This window comes from Scylla paramamosain, chromosome 18 (assembly GCF_035594125.1).
Source record: "Scylla paramamosain isolate STU-SP2022 chromosome 18, ASM3559412v1, whole genome shotgun sequence".
NCBI lineage: Eukaryota > Metazoa > Arthropoda > Malacostraca > Decapoda > Portunidae > Scylla > Scylla paramamosain.
The window spans coordinates 18,586,913-18,599,202 of NC_087168.1; the positions used below are offsets into that span (position 1 = coordinate 18,586,913).

General features: G+C 43.0%; 2 protein-coding genes across 13 annotated transcripts in view; one reads left to right on the forward strand and one right to left on the reverse strand.

Annotated features, from left to right (window-relative positions):
* Positions 1-621: 621 nt before the first annotated feature.
* Positions 622-3,703, forward strand: LOC135109236 (dynein regulatory complex protein 9-like). Its single transcript, XM_064020477.1, has one exon. The coding sequence runs from the start codon at positions 1,969-1,971 to the stop codon at positions 2,968-2,970; it is 1,002 nt and encodes a 333-aa protein (XP_063876547.1). The 5' UTR covers positions 622-1,968; the 3' UTR covers positions 2,971-3,703.
* Positions 3,510-12,290, reverse strand: part of LOC135109235 (putative neural-cadherin 2) — a 312,599-nt gene continuing 303,818 nt past the window's right edge. For 6 of the 12 annotated variants that reach the window (XM_064020468.1, XM_064020469.1, XM_064020467.1 and 3 more), the window contains 14 exons: positions 11,966-12,129; positions 11,369-11,784; positions 9,466-9,620; positions 8,902-9,041; positions 8,418-8,763; positions 8,088-8,333; positions 7,651-7,989; positions 6,839-7,154; positions 6,496-6,685; positions 6,042-6,274; positions 5,725-5,913; positions 5,132-5,353; positions 4,740-4,914; positions 3,510-4,439 (listed from right to left, as the gene is read on the reverse strand). In XM_064020468.1, coding sequence (XP_063876538.1) covers positions 4,742-4,914; positions 5,132-5,353; positions 5,725-5,913; positions 6,042-6,274; positions 6,496-6,685; positions 6,839-7,154; positions 7,651-7,989; positions 8,088-8,333; positions 8,418-8,763; positions 8,902-9,041; positions 9,466-9,620; positions 11,369-11,784; positions 11,966-12,129 — 3,129 coding nt within the window. In that variant the 3' untranslated portion in view covers positions 3,510-4,439; positions 4,740-4,741. Of the gene's footprint in view, positions 4,440-4,728; positions 4,915-5,032; positions 5,354-5,471; positions 5,572-5,724; positions 5,914-6,041; positions 6,275-6,495; positions 6,686-6,838; positions 7,155-7,650; positions 7,990-8,087; positions 8,334-8,417; positions 8,764-8,901; positions 9,042-9,465; positions 9,621-11,368; positions 11,785-11,965; positions 12,130-12,290 lie in introns of those variants that run through there. The other 6 variants (XM_064020470.1, XM_064020472.1, XR_010272615.1 and 3 more) reach the window with 6 other exon arrangements.

Consider the following 12,290-nt stretch of genomic DNA (forward strand, 5'->3'; position numbering starts at 1 on the left):
GGCGGAGACTGTGGAAGGAGGAACTGAGACCACCGCCAGACCCCGCGCGTGGAGATCTTCATTCATACTTTCATTTATTATTTTTTCTGCTAATAACGTGTTAGGGATTCCAGCCGAGAGAACGAAAACTAATTAAAAGATAATATGAAAATAAATATCCGCTTATAATGCACCGTGTACAGCTCTTTATTCTTTTTAATTAATTAATTAATTTTTTTTTTTATCAAGAAAGTGTTAATTAAAGGAAACTGTTGTACAGGTGTTAGATATTCTTTAGCGTTCATAGGAGTGGTGCATAGATAAAAAAAAAAAAGCATTTACGACACTAATATATATATATATATATATATATATATATATATATATATATATATATATATATATATATATATATATATATATATATATATATATATATATATATTCCTAATTTTCATGATTGAGTTTTTTACTTTAAGAACCATTATGAATAGTTCTTAGTTCAGTACAGATATTTTTTTTTTTTTTTTTTTTATAAGGACGCTTAAAACACTTTTTCGATTGATATATACTTTTTTTTTTATATAAAAACTCTTCTACTTTTCATGATTTAATTATCTGTAACTTTAGATGAAAATTTTTTATTTATTTATTTATTTATTTTTTTTTTTTGTACATGCCTTGTAGCAGGGGCTAAGAATACTGCCGCTGAGTTCCCTGCTCAGCGTAAGAGAAGACTGATAGGGACAGAGCGAGGGTCCTGGGAACCTCTTTCTGTACGGTGTCCTACAAACACACAAGGAAAAAAGAAACACTCGAGCTATCTTAGGATTGAGGGTGATGGTGGTGGTAAGGAACACAAAGGAAGAGCAAACATAAGCAAATTTGTTGGCCCTTACGTGTATAGGTGTTCTGAATGTGCGTTATGTGCGTGGATGCAGGTAAATGGGAGATGATTGGAGGATGTGGAGCAAAAGTTGGATGTGGTAGCGTTGTGTCATACAGGATAGGAAAAGTTACCCAGACATAAGGAGTGTGAAAGTTTTTGTCATATATTACTCAAACTGAACTGCTAGAAATTATTAGTATAGTTGATCCTTAAAAATCTTACTAAAGAGCATAAAAGTATTAGATTTATAAGAAAGTAATCGGAGTGTGATTAGAAATATGAAGTTAAGCAACAAATGAAGATATCTCTGGTATATATAAAAGGTAAATGAACAAGGTGATTGAAGGTTTTGATGATATAATGAAGGTTGTCTTAGAAGTATTACCGAAAAAGTTGTATAACTGAATCTAGTGACAAAAAAAAATAAGGCATGAATGATAACTGGAAAACTGTAATTCATAAACAACTTCACTGTATAGCCAAGTTTAATAGTTGCCATTTATTTCCTGTTGCCATGGTGACCAGCATGTGTATAGATGCTGTAGCCATGGTAACCTGCAGTGCGCGGCTCAAACAATTCCTTGCGTCTGCACTACTGAACACTGCACTCTTGTCACTAGCTCATCCTACAAGAACTTGAAAAGAATGAGAAGTATTTCAGAAACTAGAGTAAATTATAAATAACGTGAGGATTTTGAGCCACTATAAAGTGCAAGTGAAAAAAAGTACTTAACTTTTGGAAGGCAATTAAACATAATGAAAGTCTGTCAGAATTGCATAAAACTAGCGGCTTTTTTTAAACTGAGAAGGCCAGGTAAAATCCACTCCAGCCTTGGTGATCATCCTGGCATGTGTGTTTCCCCGAGTGTCTCAGCAGGTGTTTGGTCCCCATTGAAAGTCTCTCATGGGCCAATTTATCCCTCCTTCAGATTAATTCTTCAGTGCTCCATGAGGCCATGATGCTCTATGGCGAGGCATTACATGTAATACAATATATTCACTGCTTCATATTGAGAAGATTCATAATTCATTTCAAGACACAAGAATATACATTATTCACAGACATAAAGTGAGAAAAACCTAATAAAAAGTATAAGAGAATGAGTCTGGAGGCCAGCACAGCCAAGTCATTCAGTGATCTCATCCACAAGGCTGAGCTCAGCATCCATCTCATCCTGGAGCTGTTGCCGCCCCTCCCTCCCAAGCCCGGGGGTGCAGGAGAGGAGGAAGGTGGGACAGGAGAGGAGTGGGGTGAGGAGCGTGTGCATAACCTGTCCATTCGCAAGCTGCACGAGGACCTGCGCTGCATAGGGCAGATGTTTGGAGATGTGACTGAGGAGCTGCAGGCACACCACACTTTCACATCCCTGGAAAAGTGCGTTGCAGCGGAGAAGGAGGAGCAGCAACGTAAGGCAGAATTCATTGCCTTGCTGCAGGGACAGCGCTGGCGGGCACGGCAATTTGGGCATGGCAGTCGCCTCCGTGGTCTCCAGCAGGAGTTACGGGCTGTGCAGGAAGACACCCACAACTTAATGCGGGAGAAGGATAAGGAAATCTCTGAGCTCCTGGCTGCCATTGCTGATGCCCAGCGGCTCAACCCACGGCGAGAGGAATACGAGAAGAAGGCAGCTGAGGTGCAGTTAGAAAACTTGCACTTCCTGTTGGAGCGTGAGGAGAGGATCACCTGCCAGGAGAGTGCCCGGGTGGGCCGGGAGATTCCCCAGGAGGTGCGGGTCCATGCGGCACTCACGAGCTTCCTACAGGAGAGCTGTGCCCGGCTGGAGGCTCGCAAGGAGGAGTGGCGGCAGCGCTTTGCCTCCCATGCAGAAGAGAAGGGACAGGAGGTGGCTAAGTGGAGAGCAGAGGTGGAAGGAGTGCAGCAGAAGTTGGCAGAAGTAACACAGCGGCATGATGAGATGAAAGAGGTGGTGGAGCGCCATGAGGCTGAGGAGGAGGCAGCGCGCCACCGCCTGGAGGAGGAGAAGCAGAAGCACGATGCGGCGGCCAAGATCCAGGCATGGTGGCGTGGCACTGTGGTCAGGTGGGGCCTCAGCGCCTCACTCAAGAAAAAAAACAAGAAGGGCAAACCAGCCAAGAAATAAAAGAATGAACTAATATTATGTAGAAGTAATAAAGATGATACAGTTAATGAATGTGGTTTGAAAATATGGCAAGTGCAAAAAAATAGTTTGAATGAATTTAGAAGAAATTATAAAAGTAAAAAGTTGAGAAATAAAAAGGATCATATGGTGTACTAGAATGCAAAGCAGCCCAGAAAGTCATAGATAAATTGTTTTCCATGTATGAGTATGTGCCTTACATTACTGCTGGGATTCACTAACAGTCCCAACTTAAAAACTTTGTATAAAGAAAAGATAAAAATGCATATGACTCTCCCTTAAGCAACTCACTAACATTTTTAAGTCCACCATCTTGGAACATTTTTCTTTGTAGCTCTGTTTCACACTTCTGCCAGTAGACAGCATTAATGCATTGTTGACATTTTTTCTTCAGCCACTACTACTACTACTACTACTACTACTGCTACTACTACTATTCCTCTACATGACTGAACTAAGTGTCTAGTCTTCCATGCATATGGTAAATGTAGAACCAGGAACTAGTGAATAAAAATTAGTGCTAATTAGATCATTTTATATATAAATATACAAAATAGTACAACAGGAGAAATCTAACTAATAATTCCCATCAAGCATTTATAATTTCTAGGAGCATCATTGTACTTTTGGGCTAATTCAAGTAATTCTTTTAATCTTCTTTACAAAAATCAATATATTTTACTCTCATACATGCCTTTTGCCCAGATGTTAGTACTACACTTAGTCAAGATTATCCTTGGGGGGATTAATAAATTGCCAAAAATGAGTGAGGGTTGAGGAGCAAGTGACAGTGGCAATATGGAAACACAGTAGAACAGCACCTACAGATGAGTGTTTTGCAGCAGTCTTCCATGAGGGATAACATGGATGAATGTGGGACAAACTGACCAGACAGTGAGGTCACTCAGGCTGTACATATTTAAATTTATGATTCCATCCATTCTATATCCCAAGTCACTCAGTAGTTTCAAGAGTTTTGCCATCACTTATTTGGTCTCATTGTAGCTTTTAACGTTGTGAAAATTCATGAGTGGAGTATTTTGATAGCGTATTTTTTCTTGTAAAGATAAGAATGTGAATGATGTGTGTATGAGTGTGGTGCTTTGTCTGGGACACTCCTTGTGGGATTGCTGGCCTAGTATATAGATAAATAGATAGAACTTTTTTTCTCTTTTTTATTTCTTTCAGTTTCACTGCTTGCTATGTTGCCACTGTCCTTGCTTCATGTGAAAGATGCAGTTAAAAATGAAGGTTGTGATAATGACAGTTATGACAGCAATGGAACTGTGCACATCCACCAAGGGTCAGTGATGAACAGCAGGAGTCCCCGGGGAGTCAGTGGATCACTAGAGAGATGGTGCCTCAAGTCTAGTCGGGTTATGAGTGTTGCCACCATGCTTATTACTGTGGTGATGCTTAATGGCAGGACAGACTGCAGAGGCTCCTTAGTCCTGAGAGAGAGAGAGAGAGAGAGAGAGAGAGAGAGAGAGAGAGAGAGAGAGAGAGAGAGAGAGAGAGAGAGAGAGAGAGAGAGAGAGAGAGAGAGAGAGAGAGAGAGAGAGAGAGAGAGAGAGAGAGAGAGAGAGAGAGAGAGAGAGAGAGAGAGAGAGAGAGAGAGAGAGAGAGAGAGAGAGAGAGAGAGAGAGATTCATATTATCCACTGAGCAAAGGAGCTAAGGACGAATGATCCACAGAAGCTTTTGTCACAACCAGATGACAAAGTGATGGGATGGTGCTCACAAGTGACTCACATTCACTCTTGCCCAGTGGCGTCCTTGGTGTCCCCACCCCCCACCAGTACCTGAGGCCTGGCAAGAGAGGGGGATCTACTCGCCTCTGGAAGGTTTTTTAGCAAATCCATGACTTCTAAGAAATCCGTCACAAGAGGTTTAATGGCATCTTCATCTGGTGGTTCTTCCTTAAGACCTGGAAAAAAGTATGCAGGGAAGAAGGACATCAATTGAATATGTTATTAGTGGAGTTGAGTAAACTGCATTAATGTTTTGACAAAGCCTTTGATATAATTAACTCATACAGTAAGTACTTGATAGAATATGACCTTGTCCATAGGTCTAAACAATCTTCCATATCTAATGTCTCCATGTGCTTTTCTACTGAGTTACTTCTCACTTCAGTGGATAACCTATTTCTGGTATGGCAGATGGCAAACAGGGTGTCTTGTCACCTGCCAGTGCAGAGGACAGTGATCCTGCAGAGGAGCCATCCCCTTCATAGGCATAAGCTCTTAGGTCATCCTTGGCAGGTGTTGCATCAGGCAAGGCATTGACAGGTCCTCCTGGTGTCACTGCTGTGGCTGGGGGGGCTGCTGCCAGTGGAGTCTCCATACAACTTTTATGTTTGCTACCTATTTAATATATGAAAATTACTCTATTTACTTTTCTGTTTTGGAAAAGCAGTATAATAAGAAAATACTTGTCAAGTAAGAATATATATATGCACGTAATGAAGTATACAGTACATACTTATAAATGTGAGAGTTTAGTGGCATGAGCATAATTTCTGGCTGTGAATCCATCACCACCACCACTAACATGAATAGGTTCATATCCTTCTCACTGATTCCTGTTGAGGGAAGACTCTAGCACATAAGCAGGCAATTATACTGACAAGCAGATTACTCCATGGATAGTGGTATGCTCTCAGGACCAACCATTCAACTTAAATTATAATGTATAACAAAAAGCAAAGACTGATGATAATTAAGTAATGCCTGACCTTTCTTTGTATCCGGTGTAAGTTCTACACATTCAATTACTGAGAGCTGATGGTCAGTGGATGTATCAAGGTCTTCAGTAGAACTCTCTGGGATCTCCGTAATGGTGCCCTTCTTGTCTCCTTGCTGGGCAGAAGCTCGCATCAGGCGATGGTGTCGGAGCCGCAGTGAAACCAGCAGGGCTAACACCACTGCCTCACAGGATGTCAGGAGCAAACAGATAATGATATTGTAAGTTTATGAAGAAAATTTATCAATCCATACAGTGCACTGTAAATGTACTAATGAACAATGAGTAATTACAAAGAAAATGTCTCACCAAGGAAAAGCACAGAAAGTGAAATAGCAGCAATGACCAGCGGGGCAGTGAGACCTGAACCAACAGGAGGCAACTCAGTCCACTGACAGAACTCTCCAGAGTGTCCTGGCTCACAGATGCACCGGAACCCTGGCTGAAGGTTATGGCAGGCCCCTCCATGCAGGCAGGGTTGCCACAGGCACTCATTGATGTCTTCACAGCTGTGACCCAAAAGTTGTTGGCCTGATTTGCATCTGGTCATGAGGCAAAGAAAATAAGACTTTAAGATACTGGCTCTAAATGCCACTTTCCAAACTTCCTTAAAGAAATTATTAATTAACATCAACCTATTATAATTACACAATTTGGCTGATCCAATCATTGTTAATATGCACTACCAGTTAATGACACATGAACAATAATAAACTTGACATTATGACAACCTGAAAAGAGAGACAGAAAATAAGGAGTTTACCTGCAGGTGGGTGTGCCCCAAGAAGAGATGCATGTAAGAGGAGGAGTACACGTGGTATTGGAACAGGCATCTGGTGTGGGGCACCCAGGCTCAATTCCCTGCCAGGTGGTGACGTAGCCCCATGATGTGCTGTTCATGGTTGGTGGAAGTTGTAACTGTTTGCCTGACACCCGCAAATCATCCAGGCAGACTGAAAGATTACAAATCTGTGAACCTGTGAATGTGTCAGGGAATACAGTACTCTTTTACCACCAAGCAACCAACACTTTACTTACTGCTAAGTGCATCAGAATAATAGAAGTATGGTAATAGAACTAAGGCACAAAGTATAAAAGTAGCTCACTTGTTGAAAGATTTAGAATAGAAACATAGTCATCTTCCGTCTGCTCCTGTGGATTGCCAACTACCAGGTGGAGCTCCTGCTGGTCCTCCTCAAATAGTGACAGTGGCTGAAGTTGGTTATTTGACAACAGCCTCCCCATTGACTCATTGCGTCGCCATCCATCACCGTCATCAACAGACACCACCAGATAATGGCCGTGATGCTCTGCCTTGATTGTGTGCCAGGCGCCGTCTCCAACAGGACGACCCTCAACACACACAGTATTAAGTTTTTGTCCCATCCCAGAAACAGTTGCACATGCAAGGCCAGATCTCAGCTGCAGTTTGAAAAAAAATTAAAAGCCACTGGGTAATTTATCTATGGTTGTCTGGCAGCCAGCCATTTCCCTACACACAGCACAGGGCACAGGGCACAGGAGCACAGGGCTCATAATGTGTGTGTGTGTGTGTGTGTGTGTGTGTGTGTGTGTGTGTGTGTGTGTGTGTGTGTGTGTGTGTGTGTGTGTGTGTGTGTGTGTGTGTGTGTGTGTGTGTGTGTGTGTGTGTGTGTGTGTGTGTGTGTGTGTGTGTGTGTGTAGCCTTATGACAATTTGTAAGAAAAATATATGAGGCTGCTAATAAGTGTAACTAACGTTTTTCACCAAGGGATGGATGTTGTGTTGTAAAGGAGAATGTATAGCAATTATATATTTACTGAATATGTAACCTTCTTCCACACAAGTTAGTCAAGACATCTCCATTACATTTAATTTTAATCAGCAAAATTAATCATCTCAGATAAGCAGTTAGTTAAATTATATAAAAATCACTAACATGAATGGAAAAATTAACTTCTTCCTGAGGGAGACTGAGGCGCAGCAGAGGCCGGCTGTGGATGTCAGTGGTTCGTATTCGGAGTTGCATGGTTAATGACTCAGGAGCCAGTGTGAAGGTCAGTGCCATGCTCAGAGAGGAGTGTGGTCCCAAGGCATAAGTGGTTGTGGGGGTGGAACAGCTACGGCCCATCCATCCTGGTTGACATTCACAGTATGGTTGATTGAAGCCACCCTCGCACCATCCTCTGTAGCCACAACTTGTAGGGCAAGCACTCTCCTGTGGGCGGCAACCCTTCTGGCTGCCCTTACTAAAGGCCGGCTCGCCCAAGTCCACCAGCTGCAATGAAGCTGCAGGACAGTTAGCTGAGGAGCTGTTTATCCTTCCCCTCAACTCCCATTTTGCACAAGAAACAATACAAATAGAAATGACCTCACCTGACCATTAAGAGTAAGATGTGAGATACAGCCATCAAGTGGGTTTGGTGTTGGAGCCTCCCTCCAGCTGTGGTAGGCAGCACTGGGTGTCGTGTGCGCCAAACCACCCACCTGCAGGGGCCAAGATGCCAGCCAGGCCTTTATGTTGAATGGGCTGGTCCAGGAAACTCTTGCCATGCAGTGGTCATCATCCTGCGAAGCACTGAGCCAACCACGGCCACATGGGTGCACAGCCAGCACTACACCCTGCCGGTGATCAAGAACAAACATCTATAAAGACTGTCTGAATGTCTGACAGTAAAGATCACTGAAGTACCAAGAAAGGTTTACCTTATAATCAAATCTGAGGTGAATGGTGTGCCATTCTCCATCACTGACTACAGCAGTGACCTCAAGCTTTATGGGTTCCAGTCCACCTTCAACCAGTAACTGGGGATGCCCCTCCCACAACTGTAAGGCCAACATGGGAGTTGGTGAGTTGCTTGATTGACGCTGATGGGAGCCCAGGGGTCCTGAGTAAATGATGAGTGAATGTGTTTGTCGAGTGAGTATTTGGAGAGAGATGGTGGTGGGGAGGCACAGTGGCAGTGGCCTCACCCACACCCAGCCACTGCCGGTGAAGGTGCGACTCAACACCTTGCACCGAGGCCCCCAAGAGTCCCCAGGACAGATGCACCTGGCACAGAAACAGGAAAAAATTTATAGCTTTAAAATTCAGCAAGATGAGATTGCCATCACAATCAACTGTACTAATCACCTGGACATTAAATGTTCATTATGAGTGAAAGGTATTTTAATTCTACTACACAGGCACCTTTTCTCCAAGTGTGAACCAAAGCAGCGGCCACCGTTGAGGCAAGGGACGGACAGACACGTTCCAGACTCAGGCACAAGGCAGTCGTGGCTACGGCTGAGACGTGGTGTCACCAGTGAGGTGGAATTTGTGTCCACTACCTAAAATTTTTAGACAAACACTATATTAACAATCATAATGCTTTCATTACATAGTAAAATCATAGTCTCTGGTTAATCTATGTCCTGACCAGTATCAGCAAAAGATCTGTCCATGTCTACACATCAAGCTGATGTCCTCACATCTTTGTCTTTCTGAAGGGGGAAAAAAAAAAAAAATAATGAATAGCTGCCTTTACAGTCCACAACTGATAATGAATTTTCCTAAATATAATATAAGCTTGTAACAAATAAATGGTTATTAGGCAAGAAAAGGTGCATACCTATGCATATTTTATCTTACCAGCTAATACATTAATAAGTTTCTAGGTATGGCTATAAAACCTGAAACACCCACAAGTCATCTGTTCTGCCAGAAAACCTTTCCTGATTGCTGTGGGTATGTAATCAATTCCTTGAAGAATACCTGGAGTGGAAGAGTTGTGGAGGCTGCAGACGATGGATCGGGAGCCCCATTGTGGTGGAAGGAAGGGAGAGAGAAGTGGTGCATGAAGTGCTCCACATCACCTTCTGCAGCTATACTGGGCCCTTCAGTCAGTATGGTGAGATTGGTCATTGCTTCTACCTGAGAAATAAGGCCATGTTACAATAAAGCAGACAGTAATCCTTCCTCTCCTTCCAGCTGCTGGAATCACCATCTTGAGCAGAAAAGGAGCACACTTGAAGAGAAAGGAAGTAAGGTTCCCTTGTCTGTACCAAGGATGTGAGACAGATAAGGATAGTTCAGTGAAACGTCATCAACTCAGCCATGAGATCACACTCTCTATGACATCAAGGTGTTGATGCACACTGGAGACCCTTGCCAGCAAAAATCTCATTAAAATCCAAAAATATTCTCCCCATTCTTGTTTTTTCTAAGATTTACACATCATATGAAGTGTTGTCTTTTCTTAAGAGTTAATATTTAAACTGTATATGCAGTTTTAATTTGATGTGGTATTAATAATAAATAAGAATACGTAATATTGTACTACTAGAGAGGCTAGTACACACTGGCCCTAGACCCTAGTCATTATTGATAAAGTCACAAACCTAGAAATATTACATCAACATTCAACCTAGGGCACATCATATGCAATTCATGTTTCTCACCCATCCTCACAAGACTTTCTTTTTTTCTCTCATCCCTACCCTGCCCACCTCTCTAATGCAAGAGTTAACCAGTATTCTCAGTCATTTATTCCTTTCTCTGGTAAACTCTGGAACTCCCTGCCTGCTTCTGTATTTCCACCTCTCTATGACTTGGACTCTTTTAAGAGGGAGGTTTCAAGACACTTATTCTGTAGTTTTTGATAACTGTTTCTTGGGACTGGCACCTCAATGGTCCCCTTTTTTTTTTATAACATTCTGTTGTCCTTGGCTGGTGCCCTTCCTACATAAAAAAAAAAAAATCATCAGTAATCTTATAATATATTCATTATCGATTATGTTTTCCTTCTAGCCACAATTGTAGACCTTATTATTTTATATGCATCACCAAAATTACTCTGTATTATCAAATAATTACGAAAACGGACATCAGCATCGCCGCAACAGAGCGCCTACTTTGACCAATAAATTAGTTAATAATGAATAATTTCTCACCGTAATATTACCTAGGATAGCGTGAGTCATTCCTTTCCCTACACTACCAAAAGAAACGTGGAATTCGCAATATTACTTACTCAAAAGATAAAAATGTATTATATGTCCATATCGTGAGAACAGTGGGAGTCAGAGGTACTCGGAGGTTTCGAATTTTCGACAAATAAATTATATGGCTACTGATAATGCGTTATATACACTTTTAAGGCTTACTTATGATCGTGCTTGCTCTGGTTGGGATATCAGCCCCTTAGACCCTTTCATACACAGAGGGGTGTGGAGCACAAGGTACACTTCCGCACAGACGGACACTTGCACATGGCAACGCCTGGGGTCTCCAGTTGCTGTTCTTCTTGTTGGGGATTTGATGGGGCAGTACAGGCTGTGGTGCTACAGCCTCTAGTGCCCCGAAGATGCTGGCAGCAGTTAAGTTAGATGCTTAGATTCTGGTGAGTTGTTCAGTCTTCTGGAGGAAGACCTGAGCTTCAGTGTCTTGAAGACAAAGCCGGCGTGGTCCCCAGTGACGTTTTTGTTTACAGATGTGATGTCACGGATACGTAGCACGATGCATTGTGGAGAGAGAGAGAGAGAGAGAGAGAGAGAGAGAGAGAGAGAGAGAGAGAGAGAGAGAGAGAGAGAGAGAGAGAGAGAGAGAGAGAGAGAGAGAACTATAATTTAGCCGTGAGTTGACTCCATGCTTCTATCACACACACAGTTGTCCCAACCTACCTGCACACTGTGGAGAGCCAGGAGTCCTTGAAACTTGATAGGATTCATATATGTGCCATGAGCTTCCCGTACACTCATCCAGACGCAGGTAGAGAGGCTGCTGGTGCTGGCCGCTGCTCTCCTGCGTGAGGAGGCGCGAGATTGAGGACAGCTGTGCACACTGACAACTTCCACTGCATCGGCATTCGTGCCCATCGCTTTCGCCACGCCGGTAACCAACCGCCCAAGTCCACCCCCACCCTCATGTGGGTTCCATCCCCTGGCGAGGCGCTCCGGGGTGGTGGGCGTGAGAGTGATGCGCGTGGCGTGGGACAATGCCTCCACACTCAGCATCCGCACCTCCACCGTCACGTTGGCAGACACGTCACGGTGGCCCCACCGCTGGTCGCTCACGAAAAAATGCAAATCGTATCTGCATCCACACAAAAGTAACAAAAAAGTCATAAGATTATTACCTAAAATGAAGATATGCTATGAAAATGTATTTGGCAATAACTTCTACATCCAAATTATCAAATTATCATGAACCTCTTCTCGCTCCCATATCCATGACAAAATCATGACACACACATAAAAGTATAACACTGACTTACTTTCCTTCTCTGATGTGACTAGAGGCCAGCAGGTCACCGGTGTGAGAGTCAAGGGTGAAGAGAGGGTGCGGGCTGCCTACCCAGCGGAAGGTCTTATCGGCTACATCACCATCATCAGGGTCTTGGACGAACACTCGGCCCAACGGCGCCTCAGCCCCGCCCCGCTGCACCGATGCGGGAGACTTGTTAATATGCCAATCTACATGCATGGTGGCTAAACGCAAATAAAGTTACAGTTCAGAAACTGTTGTGTAAGTCCACGATACTGGAAAAAAAAAATGCAACCCGTTCCACCTGCCTAAAATATCACAATAAAAATATGATC